Here is a 21,284-nt window from a genome sequence, read left to right as displayed (position 1 = left end):
ACTACCCAATCATTAGACAGAATCGTTTGTAGTTCAATAATTTAGACTTATAATTTATTAATATGCAGTGAAACAATTGAAGAACATAAATATTTGCTAATCTGCCGGCCAAACTCATGTTGAATTCGTCCTTCTCCATTTAAAAGTAAATGAGAAACTCTCAAAATATTTTAAGTTTAGTACAAATGGCTAGAAACCTATCACAAACGATAGAAGTGATTTATTTTGCAAATAGCAATCACCTGTTGCCTACCTACATACGAATACAGTGAACAGCAATGAGACTGCTTTATTATTTAGTTATTTACGACTGATTGACAATCAGAAAGAGAATGGAGTCATCTGAACGTCCTGTGGATGTGGATTATCATGGAATTTTGTTGAGACTCACTACTGAAGGTCATTATACCGATATTTTAGTTGATAGTGAGGTTAAGCGGTTATTGTTGAGTATTTTGTTTAATAAATTCTGCGACATTTCCAGGAGGCACAAACAATGAAAAGAACAGCCTCAACTGCCAAGTGTTCGATCTATTACCCGAAAAATTAAAGAGAGAGATAGAAGAATCCTGCAGTGATGGAGGGGACACAGCTGACAGTCGTAAATACCTCCAGACAATTCTCCACGTCTTGGAAGATCTCCAGATGAATGTCTTATCGAAAAGCGAGACATTTATGAGTGTTAACGAGTACAGATGTGTGAAAATAGCAATTGAGCAGGTGATATCCTTGGGAGTCTTCCCCGGCCTGATTCCTGGTATCTCGAAAGAACTGAGAGCACTCTACCCATCCGTCTTGGACCTCCAGGAAGACCTGACTGATTTGGGTAAATACAGCAGACTGTCGACGACAGTGAGAGCAATGGTGAGGATGTTTTCAGAGATTTCATTGAGACCAGCCATTTTAACTCAACTGGGGCCCCTCCTGGGGGCTCTCGTTCAGCTCTCTCATGCACCGCTGATGAAGCCAAAGTCTCAGGACAACGTTGAACCCTCAAAGTTCCAGATGACCCCTGAACTCTACGACAAACTACAAAATGAACAGATGGAGTTCAAGAGAATCCTCACTGACATCGTAAATAATTGTCCTCAGTCTGCTGTCATCAAGGAGCTGATGGTCCTGTTCGGTCTCCAGAACATTCCCCAGTGGGTCAAGAAAAACGTCAAGCTCTACCTGATCAATTTGATAATGGAACCGACAGGAGTTTACTCACTCATAGCAGCGACCTGTCAGGACACTGTAGACCTGGGAATACACTGGGATAGACTGGATACGATATCAAAATTGATAGCTATGAATCATGGGAATAATCCTGAAGAGTATTACTCGACTGTGTGCTCGCAGCTGCTGGAGCTTTTGTCGTCGACAGCTGTGAGGAGCTCTCCAGACATCGCCAGGACATGCATAAGAACTCTCCAGGAGGTTCACCCTGAGGTTAGCAAGACTAAGATCATCGATAAGATTTGTGAGCCACTTTTGACAACTCCTGGTACATCTGACGTTGGGTCGAGGACCAGGGGAGAGGTTGAGATCTCCAAGTGCTTGGAGAACCTCACGAAATTGTTCATCTCCACTGACGCCAACTTCAAATGCCTTCCGATAGATTTAATAGCAGAAACGGCGGTTCCTCTATTCTGCATTTACAAAAAGACGTGCCAGAGCCCTTGTCTTCTCAGGTTAAAATCGAAAGAACTATTAATTAATCTGCTGAACTCATCTGACTTAAGGGATAAATTAATTTGTGCGTTTCTGGGACACGACATTCACCCAGGAAATTTTGGAGGACAAATGAAGTTTGAGTTTGGTCCTTCAGGAGGTCTAGAAGTCACAGGAGAAGTGGAAGAAGTTAATCCAGAGAATTCTGCCGACTGTCTCTTCGATCTCGTGAAAGATTCTCCCGACTTGCCCTGGCACCTCTTCAATTACTCCCAATCCTTCTTCTGCAAGATCAGAAAACGTGAGGCTAATGTTCTGGACCGGTTGGAGAGTCAGCTGGTGGTGATGAAGCTACTCCTCAGTCTCGCAAACTGCAAAAGTGTCCAGGAACATCAGCTGAGGCATCCGGAGCATCTCATCGGTTTCATAACGGAATTATTCGAGGAATCTTTCGTGTCTCCAGGGGATGACGATCACGTGGACATTCTCTACGTCAGTTTGATGCTGATCAAGGAGATAGTGGCGGAGAGGAAGAAGCCTAAGGATTGGAGCTGGACGCCTTTCGATAATTTATCTAGATTCCTCAAGGAGAGGCTCACCAACTGGAAATGCCCGGAGCACCTGAAATCTCTGATTGTCGAGGTGCAACAGATCGTCAGACAGAGGGGAGTTACTCCTCGTTTTGAAGACCTCAGTGTTGAGGAGAGCAATGAAAGTCCCTTTGACAAAGCTCTGAAAGACCTCACAGATCCATTGCTGCCAGTGAGGGCTCATGGATTGATCAGTCTGACGAAATTAATCGAGACGTCGAGTTCATCGATCACTGGAAAATCAGATCTACTCGTGTACTTGTTCCAGCAAAATCTCAAGGACGAGGATTCCTTCATTTATCTGGCGTCGATCAATGGACTGTCCGCACTGGCACTGAAATTTCCACAGAAAGTAATCGGTATTTTGATCCAGGAGTTCGCAGATATGACGAGAGAGTCAGATTCCACTGGTGTGGCACCAGAAAATCGTGCAAAACTGGGGGAAATTCTGGTGAAAACAACTCGATTGCTGGGAGATATGGCACCAGCTTATAAGACAACACTAATAAACGGTTTCCTTTGTGCTGTTAGAGACACCGATCCCATGGTTCGTGCTTCGAGTTTATCGTGTCTGGGGGAACTCTGCAACGTACTTGGATTTTCTCTCGGTAATGCTGTAATTGAAGTTCTTTATTGCATCGGCTGTATCATTGAAACGGATAAATTCCCTGAATGTCGACGAGCTGCTGTTCTAGTGGTCACTTTACTCATTCGTGGTCTTGGTAAAGATGTACTCGGAAATCTTGGGAGTCAACTTTTGCCTGTTTACCGGGCCCTCAAGCACCTCAGGGATAATGACGATGATCCTGTTTTGAGGCTTCATGCACAATTAGCGCTGGAGGAGCTCGATAGCATCGTGAAGAGTCTTCTATTCGTAAAACCTCAGCTTGAGAAGAGCATTTTTTTGTTGAATCGATGAGTCTGTGATGTTTCATAAAAAACTATTCAAGAAATTATTTTCTTCATTAATAAACGCATCGATAGAGCTTTCGATAACAAATCATTAGTTTTGCATTCGATGAGTACAAAAAATTGTAATCTTTATTGACATTTCATTGAACATGCGTTATTTATCTACTAATTGAGACCAGCTTCCCTTAAAATTTAATCAATCCCAATAAAATAAATAATAAAAGTTTTAATTTAATTGTTTGCTGAAAGTCAATCCTTTCGATTTTAAATAACAATAAAAATTCTCAATTTCTGATGAAACAACATAATTCACCTGTTCCAAGAATCCAATATTTTTCTTCCGTCCAATAACTCCAGAACCAATTAATTGATCTTCAAGTTAATGAAAAAACCATTAACCGCCCTATTTGAGCCGCTTTCCTCCCGCGATATACTTCCATTTATCTTTCACTCAACGATTACAAGAAGGTCGTGTCCTCGGAGAAAAAACCAGCGAGTCTGATGTACTCTCGCTTGAGGCAGGCGTACAACCTCTGAGGCTGAGGGGTAGACGATGGCGAAGGTCTTGGCGTTACAATTCGCAGTATGAATTCTTTGCACGAAGGCTCCGGGAATGTTTTCTGATTGCCATCAGCCTGATGTTTACTTGTCGAGGACATTGAGTTCATCATGTGGCCAGCCTGGAAAAAAAAGTCAGGGAATTTCGGGAAAGGCACTAGCTAGTGTTAATTTACAATTTTCCACACCTTTTGAGCGTCTCTGAACATCTCAGTTATCCGGGATCCAACGTATCCCTTAGCTCCACCAGGCACCGACACCTCTTTCTCCCGCATAAGCTGAGTGATGAAGGAGATCATCTCCTTTGAATGATCGTCCCCGCAGAGTTTATGCTGGAGTGAATTTATCTGCGCTATCAGGGCTTCCACGTTCTCGATGTCTCTAACAATTTCCTGAATAAACATAGTTCCATAAATAAATTTATTCATTGATCCATTATTTTTATAATTATTCACTTAATGAATTAATCAGTCATTCAGTTCATTCATTCACTAAGTGAATGAAATAATTTAATTCAGCTCTCACACACCTCATATAATTGCATCTTCTGTTGAATTGGCTTCGTTGCATATTGAAGTTTATTGAGTATTCCCAGGGTAACGTCCGGCAAATTTGGTAGTGAATGAGTTTTCTGCTGATTGAGAGTGAAGAGTGCGGCGTGAGTAACTGCTGGGAGGAGCAACTGGGCTATTTCACCGAGTCGCTTTGATGCTAAATAGTGGATTGCCTTCTCCGCCTCACGAGTATCATCGAAGAGACGTTTTTGTCGATGAGCGGGAACTGGTTGTGCCGATGCCCATGTCGTTGCCCACGGATTATTTTCGAGTTTCATTCGAGGGGATAAATATCCTGAAACCGTCGATCATCAATTCATACGCTCTTCACATATAAATCAAGTGATTTCCAGGGAAATCAATTAGTTCCCCCAAATTATTTTTTTCTGATTTGAATGTATTTTTAGATTGATTAAACTGCACTAATTATTGACGAATTGATTAATTTACCTGCCGGCTGTCCCCACTCATCAGTCCCCTCCACCTCGATCCAGTCTCTCGGTGAATACCATCGAATGAAGTCTTCTAATTCTGATCCCGGATTAGCCGCCTGTTGAATAAACCGATCAGTCACTTCTTTAAAATATTTATTGAGGATTAAAATTGAGGATGTGCGGTTAAATAAAATCTCTTGAATTATTTTTAATAAAAATTGTGCGATCACCATCAGACCAAACATGTCGACGAAAAAAAATCCACGTAGAGGACACGATTTATCGTTTCACTACTGATTTAAATCCTCTCTCCCTGTAATTTCATCCAAGTCCAATGCAATTATCTACCTTGAAGGACTCCATATCAGACAGAAGGGACGCACTCATGAGACGAGCACGCATCTCCGAGCCATGTTTATCGGTGCCAAGCTGCATCATTACTTGTGCATCCTCCTCAAGTTGATCTTCAGTTTTCGGTACTGGATCCTGGGTGACTGGCAAGTAAACGGTATCCCCTGTTTTCAGGAGCCGAAGGGTCGGATGCTTGGCTAGTCTCCCAGTTGGGCGGTTCCACAGTAGTTGTTTACACCTCTGGCTCCTCTTCAGCGGCATCTCTTCATATTTATCCGTCACCTCCTCCGTACACTCGAAGAACTCCTCCTCTGACTCTGCTTTAAAATAAAAAAAATACAGACACGTGGGAGCAGTGTTTTTAGGGACTGAAAAGACTAGCTGAACAGCTCGGGAGATTTTCTCACCAGATTCAAAGTCATCAACGTCCAGACTTTGTTGTTTATAAGCCGATTCTTCTCTCGCTTTTTTACGCTCGATGCAACAATTCATCATCTGTAGCTTCTGATGGAGTAAACAGGTACGCACTGAATCCGGAAACCCGGTTCCCACACTGGAGGCAGAAAATTAAAAAAAAAAATACAAATGAGTGAGGAGGAAAAAAATCAAGAGTAACAAAGGTAGCAGTATTTCGTCAGTGGATTGTACACATTGACGAAATCAGCGTCGTTAGTGCTGTTACACGATGACTAATTAACACAAATTACAAGGGACTGTCGGTTAATCTAAATACCCTGAGAGCGGAAATCTGCATTCACTCGTAATAACAATCGACAAGTTGCCAAGATCAATTACCCCATGCGTTCCAATCCTCGCGCTTGAAATTGTTTGGATAATCTCAAAAAGAAAAGCGAATTTTATTCATTTTTTACTGCGCCCACTGGCGTTACACTTTTCGACATTTCTATTCGGCGCACAACAAACACAAGATCATAAAAAATAATCATAGACATTACAGCAGACGTATCAAAAATTGTATGCAGATGTTTAAAAAAAAAAACAGGAAAATAACTGGAGTAATTGCCAGTGTCAGTAATAAAAAAAAAATCGGTCAAGAATCTGGGGAATGCTTTGAATTTCCCAATTTTTCTTTAAATCCTCTAGATGCAGAAGTGCTCATAAACGTGCTTTCACTTGCATTCCGTGAATCCCATTAATTCTCCACCTTCTCCGTTGATCCCTCTGAACTTCCATTCTATTTTATCAAATTCACCGATGACGGATAATATTAATTGACATCATACAAACGTACCACTCGTGGAATTCACTGCTGTACATGTGAATTTAAGTCGTGAGCATGGAAAGGTTTGCCGATGATGGTGGTGAGGAAGTGGTGGAGGGGGGAAGGGGTATGAGAGGGGAACAGAAGCAGAAACCGGCTGGAAGTTAAGGTGTGGGCAACGCTGAGTATTTCCCTGAGTATACCTTATACCCATTGCCTACCCTATCCCACTTTACTAGTGACTCTGTAACCACCGGTCTCGACGGGAACCGGCAAACACCACCACGAGACAACCAACTACGTTGGAGTGAGATTCTACGGGTCTTGCTGTATTCACCTACAGCTACGACGTCCGTACAGTCGCGCCCAAGACACGGTGATGTCGATGCTAACGAGCGATAGCTAACAGCGTCTTTCGGGAATACCGTACGCCTGGATTTTTCATTAAAAAATACCGCAGTGTGTCAGCAACAAAATACCACGTTTTCCCTATTTTTCGAGTGAAGTGAAAGAAAATTTATTTATTTTTTTTGGATAATTGTGCCACTCATCTGTGGGATGAATTTCATTATGGGACATGCGTGATTTTCACCGCAATTAACGACAAAATGAGTAAGTAATGACAGAGGAGAGGAGCAGACTCTTCAGGTGTCAGCGTTCAGATGATATTTTTCCCCATTTAGTCGATCCTGATGATTTAAAATTGATTGATGCGGTGAATAATGAAGTTGTGGAGTGATGAGCGCACCTCGTGCCCCCTAAATTATTCCGTTCAGGGTATTTGGAGTAGAAAAAAAATTTTTCAATGCAGGAGATAGTCCTTGGGGTCCCTGGGAATCTGTCGAAAACCGTGACAAAACTCCTCATCCTGACTGAACTCGTTTAACCGGGCATCGCATCGGTAACATTCCTGGATAAGTGCACGCAGCAGACTCCCCGTACGATTCGTTGTATACCGCCTGGCTTGTATCTTGTATCGGTGCATACAGAGGGGTGAATGCACCTACGCGACGAGAGACTACCCATCGGAGGTGGATCGTTTTTTACTCCACATTTTTCGTCCTTGAGATATGTACAAAGTGCAGAATTTCCTCCCCCGTTGCACACGATACGACGCTGCAACATAAAATACCTGACCCCTGGGATTTTATCAATTTTGTTTGCTAATGTGAGAGGTAACCGAAGCCGTCGATAACGCTATTCAATCGTTTTGCTTTGGATAATACCCAGAGACCATAGTGATCCGGTTTAGTGTTTGAGCATGAACGTTATGCTCAGCAAACCATGTCCATAAAGTGCCCAGGATGGCTACATTTACTGCCAATATTTTTAAAATAAAAAATCATTCGTTGATTTGCGGGGAAAAATAATGACGTGAATTATCCTCAAAATTGTGAATTTATACCGAATATTATGGGACGCGATTCCAGCGAAATTTCAGAAAAAAAATTAATAATTAATGGGGAAAACACTTGACAACTGCCGGCGCATCAAAGAAATGGGAAATTATTTTTCCCAGCGATGTTCCTTAACAACGAAATATAATCTACAATATTTTTTCACCTCAGACCGAAGGAATTCACTAGCCTACATCATTCCCCTGAAGGAACACGAGCGGAGCTCTCATTTCCGGGCTGACTTCTTGACTTCCGTCGGAGGGTCCTTCGGTAATTGCCCGACCAATGCGATTCACCATTCATTTCATCATCTGTGACCATTCCAACACTAAAAAATCAATAGTTCATCGAGTAAAATCCCCAAAGTACCTGCACTCAATAGCCTTTTAAATTTCAAATTAATATTCATCTGTTTTCTTCAACTATATGGCAATTAAAACGGGAGTACGACTCTTCCTTACTATTGTTGATACTCTTTATTCACATTTTTTTATTCAATTTTTTCTTATTTCTCACCGCTCGCTTTCTATTGTGCAACCATTCCCAGCGATCCATAATAAAATAGTGCGTTACGTACTGACTCTCAATGCTCGTCTATTTTGAATGAATTTTGATTCGCAGAACGCGCTATTGTCGCGATTTCCTCATTTTTTTTTATTTCCGAAGAAGAAAGCGGAGTATTTCCTCCAGATAGCGGCAGAAAAATAAATATTTTTCGCGCGCCCCGGGTCGCAAGATTTTATTTATCAATTAACTACATAAAAGAAATCGCAGATTTTCATGACTTTGAAAATCCCGAAGAGACCGACGTAATGACGAGGTATAGCCGTTACGCTTTCAAAGATATAATACTTCTCTAAGCTCTAATTCTAACGCTTCGTCCACCTACTTCTTCTTTACTATTACGCATTAAGTTGAGCATTCCATTGCACCTGAGCAATTAATAAAAAATATATCACAACGCAATATCGTTAGTACGTTGCGGTTGGACTGTTCAAATCGTCTGACAAACGATTTTATCTGATTTGACACGGATTAGGTGGGCTGATCGATAATGATCACCCAGACAAAATTGTTATAAAAATTACCAGAAAAAAAAAATTGAAAAATGAGTTCTCGTAGAACTGAAGGAAAATTGAATTGAAGTGGTTCATGATCACGAACCCAATTCATTAATTTTCTCCTTGAAATCGCACGGAGTGAATTTAATTCAACAAGATGTAACACATATGAGTCTAATAAGTCTAATCTGTCCATTGGATTATCCCCCAGCAGACGCCCGGAGAAAAAACAAGAGAATTTTAATCCACAAAACCCGCTAGAGAATTCACCGTACGAACATTTCTTACGTTCACTCTAGACGAGGTAAGAGCGCTCATCTCCAGAAATTTAATCCCCAGATTTCTCGGAGTATTTTAATACCGCGGCACCGCTCGACGTTAATTGGATCCTAAATAACAAATATTATTGAGGACAAATGCTGTCGGGAGAGGTCGCGTAATTGGTGAGAGTGATGCGCCGAAAATCCGTTAAGACGTGGGAGATTTTTTTTTTTCTATCGAGGCTCAAGGCTTTCCAGTCATCTCCCAAGAAGACTCCGGGTCCGGATTAGCTGTAAAATGGTCTCGTCTCCTTGCTGACTAAAATTTAGCAAAGAAAAAAATTATCTGAACAATTATTTGAGTCTGGGATAAAAAATGATGAACGAGAAAATTTTTTATCTTATTAATTTGCGGAAATTTTCCACTCACCAGTGCTAGGATCCTTGACAATTTAATTAGACGTCTCTCGGTTCCTCGAAATTTAAATTAGTGTGAAATTATCCGGGGTACGAATGTCCGACTGACCCGCGTGTCCGGTCTACTTGCAGCGATCAAGACGGAAGGATCTATCGTATTATGCCTAGCGGTGAAATGCACCTGACGAGGAGAAGGGGACGAGGAGGATGCCACGTAAACTGCATTCACAAAAGGATAAAGATGACTGTATCGAAGATTCAAAGTGAAAAGCGAGACTCGACCGTGTGCAACCAAACGGAACTCATAAAACAATTATCGACTAATAAGTCTTCAAATTGTCTCCATCAAACCAACATTTTTATCTGACTGAAGAGACAATTAAACCTAAAAACATAAAAAAAAATTTCCAGACAATTGTACCTGGAGAATTATCAAAAACTTGCTGATTAAATTTTTCCTCAACCTCTAGAGCAACAAATTGTCTTCCTAATTTTTTATTTCGTTCTTCCATCGCGTGCAGCGTTTGTATTTTCCTAGAACTTTTTATTAATTTTTTCCGCTTCATCTGGTGGACGTTGAGGGACTTGACGTCGGTGCGTAGACACCTGCGAGATCGAAAGGCATCGGGGTACGAAACAAGTCGCCTCGGGACCGATTCATACAAACTGGCATCTTGGTCTCGGTTCGCACCAACAGTATGTAACCGAGAAATGTTTAAAATGAAAGTTGGCGAATACCTTCTACGAACACTACAGTCTACTCCTTTTTCCCTAGATCGTGTGTGAGACTTAGGATCAGGGTATTGACATAAACGCGCTCACTTTCTGGTACTGAAATATACAGAATATATATTTGGGATCAATAGCCTGTGATATTAACAAATCTGGAGAAACTTGTTAACCAGTGTTGAGCAAGAGCGAATTATTTAACATTCTCGGGGTTCCAACGGAAGTCCTTGTACCAATAATTTGCAAGTTCCGACAGGATAATGACAAGAAAAACGTTTTGTCAATTTTAAAGACTGAAAAAACCTGAAAATCGTGATGTTGTCCACCAAAATGTCCTGGAGATACTGGAGTACGTGGACCGAAAATTTCCTCTTGAAAAGGTGCAAACGACGTTTGTTCCAGTTACCCAGGTCCCAGGGTTGAATTTCATCGATATGGTTCGTGCGTGGATATAATAGATATCTCACTGGCAATGGATACCATCGGGTTAACAGTACCTCAGACACATACGGAATATTGTGCCAAGTTGTAGTACCGTAAACCGTTACTAGCCATATGGAAAGTTCGGCGGATCGTAAACGAAGACGTACGCAGAATATCGTAGCTACCGAAGCACGTACAGTTTATACAATTTCACCGTAGTGCAATGTACCCGTGATTTTTAAATAATTACACCTGACAGGACTGATACCCCACCAATAAACCGATGGACAATTGATCTGTAAAGTCACTCTGGACATAATGAATTTATCATCAGAAGAATATCCCGACGAGCAGAGGAGAAACAACATCCGCTGGTTGCTTTCACAGATCCATTCATGAAACAACACTCACCGGGAGAGAATATTTATGTAACAAAAGGACCTCCACTTGCGCATTATTCCCACAGTCCTACTAAACATACCGTTCACTGCAAAATAATTTCCAGTTTTTATTAATCACAACTACTCGAATAATCCCATTATTTTGCGAGAAATCCGTTAGGATTCTTGTCATTTACATGTTGACCCACTCAATGACAGTGGCAGTATTAAAATAATTTGCATTTGTTAAAATTCTTTGATTAGAAATGTTTGAAAAATTAAAAAATTGAATTTTCAAGAATAATTTTTTATCAGTCCACTGCACCTCAATAAAAAATTCCAATGGAAAACGTTTTCCATGTTAAGTCTCCACCAATAACTTCCCTTTGTATCGTAAAACAAAAAAACACCAAAATTTAAAACACGCTATTGACACTCCATTGTTTGATCGACTCCCCCGGCTTTCACCTGCACTGTCAACATGCCAGCACTTTACTGACTCATAATGGAGCAATGAATCATGATTATGCGCGTGGATTGAATAATTGGTATTCACTATGAACGAGACAGGTTTTACGGCATTACAACAGACCGACGATAAACAATGAGAGATGAAATAAAAATGATTGACGATGAATTTCATAAGAAATCCCCGAAGATGATCGACGATTCATTAATTTCCAGAATCAATCGAAAGCCTCCAGCCCAAAAAAATTTCCCGTCCACAGCAGGGGGCTCTCCCTGGTAGGGGGATATGTTCTCGCAAATAATGACTGGATCCCTCGGAAAAATTAAAAGGATAATGCAGCCCCTGTAAAAAAATCCACCAGAATGAAAGTGAAAGGCCAAGAAATTCCTCAGCAACTCGGTGCGTGGCTCATTGGAATCGCAAGATCTCTGGTTAATCGTATTGGGCAATGGGTGATGTCCACATAAAAACATCTTGCAATGATGGATTGAGCATTATGACAATCACCTGTGTAATAACTATGCATGAGGCAGGAGGAATCTGGAAAAAGACGAACGTACAACAGCGTATATATCATCAAAATGTTAAGGACTCTGGTGAAGGACGTCTGGATCCCACTGGACATCAATAATAAAACATAATTCAGGAACAAAATTACCTGGTGGATTATTAAATTCATTTATCGATACGTCCAATAATCGAATGAGCAATTTATATTCATCGAACTATCCCCGATAATTAACAAGAATCTCACTGATTTTATGAGCAAACATTATTTTCTCCATCGTGAACTACTCGTTTCTAATCCGTTATAAAGAACTCGAACGTTTGATTACTGAATGTACATAACTGGGGCGGAAATGCCATTTACCTCGTGGTTTTATTCGTTCAAATATTAGTTTTTTTAAATATTTGACAATGACTCTCTTGGCTCGTTGAAATATTATGAATGAAAGCCTCTGGTCCAGTTCTCCGGCGTCGAATGAGTCCCATAAATGCAGCAGGAAAGGAAAAAGTGTCATAATGGCGAGAGGAGGGGCCCTAGAAACTGTGAGAAACTCTTGATGGAGACAAACTACCAACAGGAAAGTTGAATTCCTCAAATAAAAAACAGCAGAATTATCCCCTGGTCTTTGTCTTTGTCAAATGAATAATATAAAATATCCCCTCGTCTTTTAACGTATATTATTAAAAAAATATTAAGAGACATCTTGGCATTGACACCATCTACACGACGCCTTCCTCATTCACCTCTGAGATTCTCGTAATGATCGATTGGTGGGGGATTAATGAGTGTGGAGAGAGATCGCTGAGGCAAGAGATAGCCCAGAATGTACGTGAATACCCATCGGTGATATTAACAAACCCAAGATTTATTCAAGCCAAAGTGCCCATCATTATCACCGTCCGGTGGCAATATATGTATACAAACATGAAATGCGCTGATTGTGGTAATAGACCAACAGCATGAGCCATAGTAAGGAATGATTGTGGCCCGGTTAACAAGTGTTCCGTATCTTACTCAAGACTGGTAAATGAGTGATTAACGGATTCTAGGCATGTACAATTAATTAGTCTACATGATTATGGACAGAAATTAAATTGATAAAATTGGGATGTAATGGCTGGGTGTTTCGGGATCTTTGCCCTTCGGCAGTGAAGATCAAGTGATTTTTTACAATTTTTCTCGATATTAAAATGTCTAATAACTGGGACGACAGAGTTATTCACCCGATCTCCAGGAACCCGTTCAAACAACACGAATCAAGGAAATGAATCATTTGGGAGGACAATATTTACTGCAGAGCATTTTGACAAATTTAAAAACTCGAAAAATGACAGATTGAAATTTTCAAAATTTATCCCCTTGTTATCCACTCGTTTTTCGAATCTTTCGTAATGTGAAAATTACAAAATTTCCGGAGTCACTTTGTTGACGATATATCATCACAACTGGTGAACTTACTCAAGATCAAAAGTCAAAATAATTTCATGGCCTTTACACTATAAAAAACGACAATAAGAAACCTCGAGAATATTAACAGTGTAATTGTTGCCCCTTCTAAAGGCGAGAAACAGGATAAAAATGTCTCGCTGTGAAAAACTCTTCCGATCATTACCTAATCCTTGTTATGCTCGAGGAATTCAATCGTATGAGAACCATTTTCAATCCCCCAGCCCTGATACATACGGAGATTACAATCAAATCGTGAGTGAAAGGTCTGCAATATCCCTCTCGTTGTATCTCATACCTTCGATAGAATTGACTGCATTTATCACTAAAATTTGTTAATCCCTTATCTAGTTTCTTTTTTTTTTTCCACTCGAAGAGTTTTCTCGAGGAAATGTTCCAGTTAAAGTGCACCCACCAGGTCTATTCGGACACCTGTATTTAATAAAGCCTGAGAAGACGGTCAATGAATAATTCCTAGATTATGATCGAGATTAAAAATTAATGGCTATTCGCGCTCCATAGCGACCGTTACAGAATTCATTACTGACTTTTGTGCTGTACAGTTCCTAAAACGTAAAATAAAAAATGGAAATCACCAGCGAGAAATGACTATTCATTTGAATATTGAAATTTCCATTTATCTCGATCATTTTCATCCTCCACTATTTTTTATATTTTTTTTATTACGAATAGGATGTAAAATCCATTGTGATTCATTCGAAAATGGGCCTTGAAAATTGGAGGTTCGATCTTCACTGAATCATCAGTGAGAATTGGTGGTATAATTGGAATAATAACGGATTATCCCGCTGTGGCTAAACGATTACCTCACCACCAATTCCCCGGATGGCTTAAAAAATAACTAAAGAAATTTTTTCTAATCCCCTTCAATACTCCACATCAAAGGCCACATTCACACAGGACCTGATGATATGTTGCATTAGATACGCTAATGTACGCACGATCGAAATACCCGATATTCATTGATACCCGTTCAGAATGAAATTAAACAGTTAGAACATTGAAATTGTGTCATACCACACGTATGGAACAGCAACGCTCTATTAAACCCCGAGAAACCATTAAAAAAAAATTAGAAACTATTAATACTGCGGTACAATTTACATATGCCCCAGTAAATATCAATTGCTGTTTCAATTCTCCAATCATTTCTCCCGAGCCATAGAAATCGTATCACTCGTATTTTTCCTCAATTTCGGTGCCGAAAAAAAAATCATATAACGGGAGAAGATCGGCCTGTTGATTCACAGCTGTATAATATCATCGACAGGCTAAAAGAAATCGTGTTCGAAGGACTTTGAGACAAACCCAGCGTCCGGGCCATTGACTCGTAACGGGTCCGGCCTATGAGTTTGCTCACGTTTGTACAACTCTCCTTCAAGGCTGCTCACCATTTTCCCCGTAAGAATCACCAGTGACATGACTATTTCATTGCGACGACTCATCTACAAACGAGAAAAGAAACCCTATCACGTTTCAAAATTAGCAAAAACCGGAAAAATATGCGAATTTTCTGTTATTTTTCACTCGAATAGTTTTCATTGTTCTTGTAGAAGATCTATGATTTTTCTCCCAGACATGAACGTTGATAGGTCTTATCCAAAGACACCAATCAACCCTGAATTGTTCCGAGGGTTTGTCAGAGTAAAAATGTTTTTTTTTATGATAAAAAAAATAATGCAATTGTCCACTTGTTTTTTTTAGGTCAAATGTTGCAGAAGTGCTTGCTCCTAGCTGTAATAATCAATCTGTCCTCGGCGACCTCTCCCTGTCCATGGGCAAGCCAGGTCACTGAGCTGGATAGCTCCTGCATCTGCGATTATAATTTAGCTCGAGAGCTCTCAGTGCAGTGTGACATCGTTGACTTCAATCAACTGCTCACAGCAATCCGACGTTATGCTGCCAAGACAACCGTCGATTTGTTTTACATAAATAACAGTACAATTGGAATTCTCAAAAATAGCTCTCTGTCTAGTATTCGAATAAACAATATGCAATTATCCGGTTGTAAGATAAAAACAATCGAGGAGGATGCCTTCAAGGGTCAAGAGAATTCCATGAGAACTCTCAATCTTAAAGACAATGAGCTGACGGAGATACCGACGACAACACTCAAATATCTTCGAAATCTAACGGTTCTAGATATTTCATTGAACAACATTACGAGAGTCGAGAATGATGCCTTTCAAAATCTCAAACTTGTGACCCTCAAAATTGCTGACAACGACATTACCCTGGCACCTGGGGCATTCAGAGGCCTGGAAAAATCACTGAAGAACCTGAACTTGAAGGGCACACGTCAGAAGTTAGTGCCAGAGGCTTTGAGAGGCTTAAAAACCCTGGCTTTCCTCGATCTCTCGCAGAATGGCATCAAAGAACTCCCCGGAGTGGTCGGTAAAAAGGCCTTTGAGGGCCTGAATTCCCTCACTGGACTCAATTTGGAGAGGAATTTAATTCAGAATATCGACGCCGATGCTTTCTATGGTATTAAAGACACGTTGAGCTCCCTCAGTCTTCTGAATAATCTCATTCCTGATTTTCCTACTGGTGCTATCAGCAGTATTCACGATCTCAGGGTGAGTCATCAAATAAAAAATTCAACAATTAATACACCACATAATTTTGTGGTTAATAAATTGTTTTGTGATGTCAACTTCATTCATTTCAATTTCACAAATCATTTTCAAAATAATTCTCTGCAACAGGTACTTGACATTGGTTTCAATCTCATCACAGAGCTGCCTGTGAATGCATTCCACAATAATCCCTCCATAACTCTCCTAGCAATCGATGGAAATCCCCTGTCGACAGTACCCGAAGAAGCCCTAGCAACTCTCAACGGAACACTCCGTGGATTAAGTCTGGGTGGACGATTTTTAGTCTGTGATTGTAAACTCCGTTGGATCGCCAATTGGATAAGAACCAAGGATTTACAAGTCACGAGTCGTGAAAGAAAACCCCAATTCTGTGGGAGTCCCCTGAGGTTGCAAGAGAGAAGCTTCTACAACATTGATCCTGAAGGTAATTCCACCGCTGACTGACACCCGTATTATTTGAAAGTAGAAACGCTCAACAATTTTCCGTAATTGCCAGGAAAGAATTTTCCATTGTAATTTACTCCTAAATGTATTTAATAATCATCCAGTGCACTCGATACTTCTCCCACAAGTCGACTATTACCAGAAAATAATAAAAAAAAAAGAAATTCCCTGAAAATTTTTCTTCTCGTGCAATTCCACAACGAATTTTTTTTTATTCAAGAAATGGTTTGCGAGAGACCATCGGAGATAATAGGCATCGGTACAGTGGAGTCAGTAGATACGAAAGAGCCGATGGGACCGGTAACTGGAGTAGTCGAGGGTCTCCTACCCACAACTCGATCACCACTACCACCGCCAACAACCCCATCAACAACCAGTGAAACAACTCCAAAAGCAACCTACACAAATGCCACGTACTCCACGTCATTCACGAGTCCAATATCCACAACGGAAATCAGACAAACAGATACCCCCCTGACATCTCCAAGAACAGTGAGCACATCGACTCGTTCAACAGCCGCCAGAACCGGAAATGTCGTTATTGTGAAGACGACTCAGGCCCCAGCGCGGATTCCTCAGGCTGGAGAACACAATACAATGCACCAGCCGAAGCCGCCGATGGTGTTTGCATCGTCGGACCAGAGGCCCCTGTACAAGTCGAGGAACACCGACAAGATTATTCTGAAGGACGTCATCAGGCAGGATAACACAGTGATCATCACCTGGGACAGCCAGTCCCCAAAGGCCATCGAGTTCAGAGTTGTCTACCGAGTATTCGGTGACAATGAGTTCAAACAAGCACCACCACTCGATGCCAGTGAACGAGAGTTCAAAATAAAGAATGTACCTGATAATGTGAGCATTTGAGTTCAGCCATTTATTTTCCTCCACTTCATTTATGTGAATGATTTTCAATTTTTTTTCTGCGTAATAGGAGTGCCTTATTGTCTGTGTCTTATCCCTCGAGGATTCCAACGTGACTCCAGCTAATGTCCCTTATAATCAGTGCCGAGAGGTTCGCACAGAGCCATCACCGACCTCCAACATGGATAAAATAACGATAGCAGCGAGTGCAGCTATCTGTGCAACCATCGTAATGGCTGTAATTATATTTGTGGTGGCTAATCGACGACGAGCCCGACAATTGCACACAATTCACAGCCTCGATCAGGCTAAAAGTGGTGGACCAATAGCAGGACTTCCAGTAAACTGTTGCTCCAATGTCGGACCAACACCAAGTCCAGCTGGCCCTCTGGCATCAATGGCAACTCTAAGTGCCTACAATGCCCAGAAAGAGTGGGACCAGGTGTCAGCCTACAGCAATCGTAGTATTCCCCGGCCCCGAATATTCCCCATCGATCGACAAGGTAAGTTAATTAGTGATAATGATGACCGATGCAGCTGCTTATTATCTATTTTTTCAAGGTTTCATTCAAAATTCATTCACAGGCTCCATTACCCGGGCCTCGTGCATTGACGATGTGAGATCTCAGGCCAGCCATTATGGCGGTAAAATATCAACGCGTTCAATCGCCGATGGACAGTCACAGCACAGCTTTTCCAACAATTCGTCACGCTACTTTGCAAACACTGCACTTGCTAATAATCTCGTCAATACACGGCCAGGTTTGTCTTCGCTAGCTGTTTTCAATTAATGCTTTATCGCTTTGATCTAACAGATTGACTGAAGGCCATGCGAAAGTATTTTTTTCCAAAATTTTCACGAAATATTTAAACAATTCGGAGGTATTATTTTACAATAGAATAAATAGCGTGAACGCTGGAAAAAATTCCATAGCCTTTCAGTCTTTTTACGACTGGCAAGACCCACTTGAGAATAACACCAGGATCTTCGTATTCTAACTACTAACACAAGTAAAAACTGCCACTCATGTTAATGTCATAAATTCCCCATAAACAGAATTACGTCAGTCGCGGCAATCATTGGCGGCCGCTTCAGATAGAATGTCACGTAATGGATACCCAGGAAATCATTTACCACCCCATGCATCGGCACGACGTCAACGTCCAAGATCGCGAAATCGTACACTCGAACAAAATCCACCGCCCCGTCCTGGCAGCAGATACAGCTTAGCTGATTCAACTCACACACTCAACAATTATGAGGAAAATAATTGGACGGATCATGACATGGACATCTACATGTCACGAAATCCAACGACAAGAAGTGGTCTTGTACCACTTTAGAAAGTTAACCAATTTTTTTTTTAATATTATTTTTTGCGCATTGCTCAAGAGTGTTCATTAGCGGAAAAGAAAAAAATATTAAAATGAGGAGGCGAGAGTAGTTGTTAGGATGTACTATACAGGACACTTTTGACTACCGAGTCAATGTTGGGAAGTTTAGAATGTTAAAAATTAGGCTAGGACTGTTAGAATGTGAATTTATAGAGTTATTCAATGTGGAGGATCTCGACGAATGATTTCTGGTGCTTGAAAATTCTATAATTAATTGTAGAGTTATCTGACTCGTGTCTAATGAATTAATTTTTTATACTCGGAGATAAGACTCGAATTATCGATAATTGGTGAGTGGACACAGATATTTAGTGAATTTTTTCATTGACAATAAGCTAATAGCAAGGCCACTCTACCCTAATCCCTCCAACATGACAAGATTATTGTTAAATACTCGTCAAATGTTTAATCAGTGACATGTGGCTCTTCCAAAGACTGTAGTACTCCTGAGTTAATAGGATTTCTGCATAAGCTCTTCATTTATACTAATTATAACTGTTTTTTTAATAAAAACCGATTAGAGAGTGGACGTGAATTTTAACGAGAGAACATAATGAATGCTTGTAACGTTATTAATCCCAGTATTTGTAAATCGCGTATTGTTGAATCAAATATAGACGTGCATTATTCGTAATTACGATAAATATTTAATGGGAGATTACTTACCCCGGGATGAGAATACTCCGTTCCCACCGGAAGCGAATTTCCTGGACAAATTCATGCCAGAGTTGAGCCAGGGCAAGTGCACCTCCCAAGTTGTGGGTGCAGTGAGCTGCTACAATGGATAATCTCCAGACCAATCCCTCCAGAGCACATGTCTTCACACCTTTCCATAAATCATCATCACCACTGTAACTGTTCATGTCACCGTACGAAGATTTCTGAAGAAAAAAAAAACATATTTTCTCAATTTTCCATTGAGATAATCATATTGGAAATAAAATTGTGAAATGGGTCTCACCGGTGGCTCCTCAGCATCAGGGAACAGAAAGTAAAGTATTGAGATCATAACTTCTTCAGCAATTGGACCATCAACATTTTTGCTGTTTTTCCTTGGAACCTTATTCACAACTTTGGAAATTGTTGGAATGCTGGATTCTGTCAATCTATTGAAAGCAGAGCTCAGAATCTGATCTGAGTTATCCATGTAAGCTGCAGCATCCCCCAGCATATCTACCAGACTCTTCTGATTGCTGCAGAGGGCGAGGAAGTCTGAGAGATATTCTCCGAGTAGACAGGCGGGCGAGGCGACCATTTTCACTACTGCTGACCATTCTGGTGCCAGCTGAGGCTCCAAATCACTGAAGCTTTCGCTGTCTATAACGACATTTTCTGCCATTTGGGGCCAGGTCGTGAAGAGTTTCAGTTCTCCGACTGGATCGAATGTGGCTCCAAAAGGTAGTTTACCAAGTTCAGCGACACCGACCGTTTCCCCCTGCATGAAATCAAAATCAGGGGGTTCTTGTGTCCAAGTGTGGCTCGTCCAGTCTTTCAACAAATACGAGAACCTCACAGAGACTGTCACTGGATCCAAACGCATTCCACAACCGTCACTTATTTTTTGTTTGAAAAGTGCTAGTAAGCCAGTGAGATGACGACAATGAGGAGGTGTTTTTTTCAAATGCACCATGTCCAAGTGCGTCATCGTTCCTCTGCCAACAGCAATGCCAAGATAAAACTGTTGCCACAACTCCTGAGCTTGCACCAATGCTGGTATTTCACTGAAAAACATCATGATAAATTCCCAGAACGCTTTAAAAAAATAATTATTCATCTTTCTCTTGCTCCAATTACCAATTGGCATTATTCGCTGCGATAGTCAGCGAGCTGATTAAAATTTTAATCCTCGTTTCATCGGTGATTGCCATTCGTTTGGTTGGAGTCAAAACTATGAACTCTCTGAGTCCATAGTATTTAGCTATTTCCATGTGATCCTTGTCGATCCGAAGGAAATCATTTGAGATGTTCAGAGCATCGATATGTGCTTGAGTACTCAGATCTTCACTGTCATCAAAAGCATCCTCCTCTTCCTCCTCCTTTGTTTCCAATTTGAAGTGCTTGAGAACGAATCCCACATCTAGAAAAATTAACTTATAAAACGTGCTCACCTAATTGGGATTTTCTGGACGTACCTGCGAAGTTCAATTCTTCAGATTGTTCATTCCACGATAAATTAACAAAGTCTCTGACTTTTAAGGGGGGCCCAATCTTCGTCTGTGGTAGTTTCCACTCGTGCATTATTTCTTCCAGCCTCGCGATAAACACTTCCCACTCGGTGGCCGTCGTGAAATCATGATGATAAAAGTCCTCAATCTCTACGTTTTCCATATTCACAATTAGTGTCTTCAAGGTCTAACAACTATTGTTGATGTGAAAACTTTGGAAATATGGTTCACTTTCTAACATTGTTTTTGTTCAGCTGAAAACAGCTGACAATTCGAGAGACGCTAAACTGTAGGACGCCCTCTACAAGAACTTGTCCGCCATCTTGCGAAGTCATTTTCTGATACCCAACTTTAGTCCACCGGTATGGTAGATCAAACACCGCCAGGTGCCTTCTTTATCGACAGTGTTCAACCATCAACACACGTGCCTT

General features: G+C 40.9%; 4 protein-coding genes across 9 annotated transcripts; 2 read left to right on the top strand and 2 right to left on the bottom strand.

The window, feature by feature from the left end:
* The first annotated feature begins 258 nt into the window (after nucleotides 1-258).
* LOC135166112 (transport and Golgi organization protein 6 homolog) lies at nucleotides 259-3,393 on the top strand. Its single transcript, XM_064128117.1, has 2 exons — nucleotides 259-399; nucleotides 485-3,393. Exons 1-2 carry the CDS (start codon nucleotides 333-335, stop codon nucleotides 3,163-3,165), a joined length of 2,748 nt encoding a protein of 915 aa, XP_063984187.1. The 5' UTR covers nucleotides 259-332; the 3' UTR covers nucleotides 3,166-3,393.
* On the bottom strand, nucleotides 3,042-21,257 carry LOC135166110 (rab3 GTPase-activating protein catalytic subunit). Of its 3 annotated transcripts, XR_010299626.1 has the most exons (11): nucleotides 20,821-21,257; nucleotides 20,483-20,765; nucleotides 19,650-20,409; nucleotides 19,355-19,569; nucleotides 5,463-5,608; nucleotides 5,053-5,375; nucleotides 4,721-4,820; nucleotides 4,246-4,565; nucleotides 3,905-4,108; nucleotides 3,472-3,838; nucleotides 3,042-3,187 (listed from the first exon to the last, which is right to left on the bottom strand). XR_010299626.1 is itself a non-coding variant. In XM_064128110.1 (10 exons), the coding sequence occupies exons 1-10, from the start codon at nucleotides 21,014-21,016 to the stop codon at nucleotides 3,617-3,619; spliced, it is 2,769 nt and encodes a 922-aa protein (XP_063984180.1). In that variant the 5' UTR covers nucleotides 21,017-21,257; the 3' UTR covers nucleotides 3,261-3,616. The 3 variants fall into 3 exon arrangements, 2 of the variants coding, with proteins under 2 accessions (XP_063984180.1, XP_063984181.1); XM_064128110.1 differs by lacking the exon at nucleotides 3,042-3,187 and having other exon boundaries at nucleotides 3,261-3,838; XM_064128111.1 differs by lacking the exon at nucleotides 3,042-3,187 and having other exon boundaries at nucleotides 3,261-3,838; nucleotides 5,053-5,372.
* On the top strand, nucleotides 6,477-19,322 carry Haf (hattifattener). 4 transcript variants are annotated; one of them, XM_064128115.1, is made up of 7 exons: nucleotides 6,477-6,889; nucleotides 15,093-15,964; nucleotides 16,094-16,409; nucleotides 16,650-17,284; nucleotides 17,364-17,796; nucleotides 17,855-17,938; nucleotides 18,351-19,322. In XM_064128115.1, exons 1-7 carry the CDS (start codon nucleotides 6,886-6,888, stop codon nucleotides 18,635-18,637), a joined length of 2,631 nt encoding a protein of 876 aa, XP_063984185.1. In that variant the 5' UTR covers nucleotides 6,477-6,885; the 3' UTR covers nucleotides 18,638-19,322. The 4 variants fall into 4 exon arrangements, with proteins under 4 accessions (XP_063984185.1, XP_063984186.1, XP_063984182.1 ...); XM_064128116.1 differs by having other exon boundaries at nucleotides 6,478-6,889; nucleotides 17,879-17,938; XM_064128112.1 differs by having other exon boundaries at nucleotides 6,478-6,889; nucleotides 17,855-18,055.
* LOC135166212 (uncharacterized) lies at nucleotides 7,161-14,828 on the bottom strand. Its single transcript, XM_064128291.1, has 6 exons — nucleotides 12,285-14,828; nucleotides 11,270-11,953; nucleotides 9,426-9,631; nucleotides 9,015-9,314; nucleotides 7,841-8,002; nucleotides 7,161-7,409 (listed from the first exon to the last, which is right to left on the bottom strand). The coding sequence occupies exons 1-2, from the start codon at nucleotides 12,433-12,435 to the stop codon at nucleotides 11,802-11,804; spliced, it is 303 nt and encodes a 100-aa protein (XP_063984361.1). The 5' UTR covers nucleotides 12,436-14,828; the 3' UTR covers nucleotides 7,161-7,409; nucleotides 7,841-8,002; nucleotides 9,015-9,314; nucleotides 9,426-9,631; nucleotides 11,270-11,801.
* Nucleotides 21,258-21,284: the final 27 nt, after the last annotated feature.

The sequence above is a fragment of the Diachasmimorpha longicaudata genome, chromosome 9, assembly GCF_034640455.1.
Source record: "Diachasmimorpha longicaudata isolate KC_UGA_2023 chromosome 9, iyDiaLong2, whole genome shotgun sequence".
NCBI lineage: Eukaryota > Metazoa > Arthropoda > Insecta > Hymenoptera > Braconidae > Diachasmimorpha > Diachasmimorpha longicaudata.
Note: the sequence above shows the minus strand (reverse complement) of the source record. Positions and strands in the feature narration are given on the sequence as shown.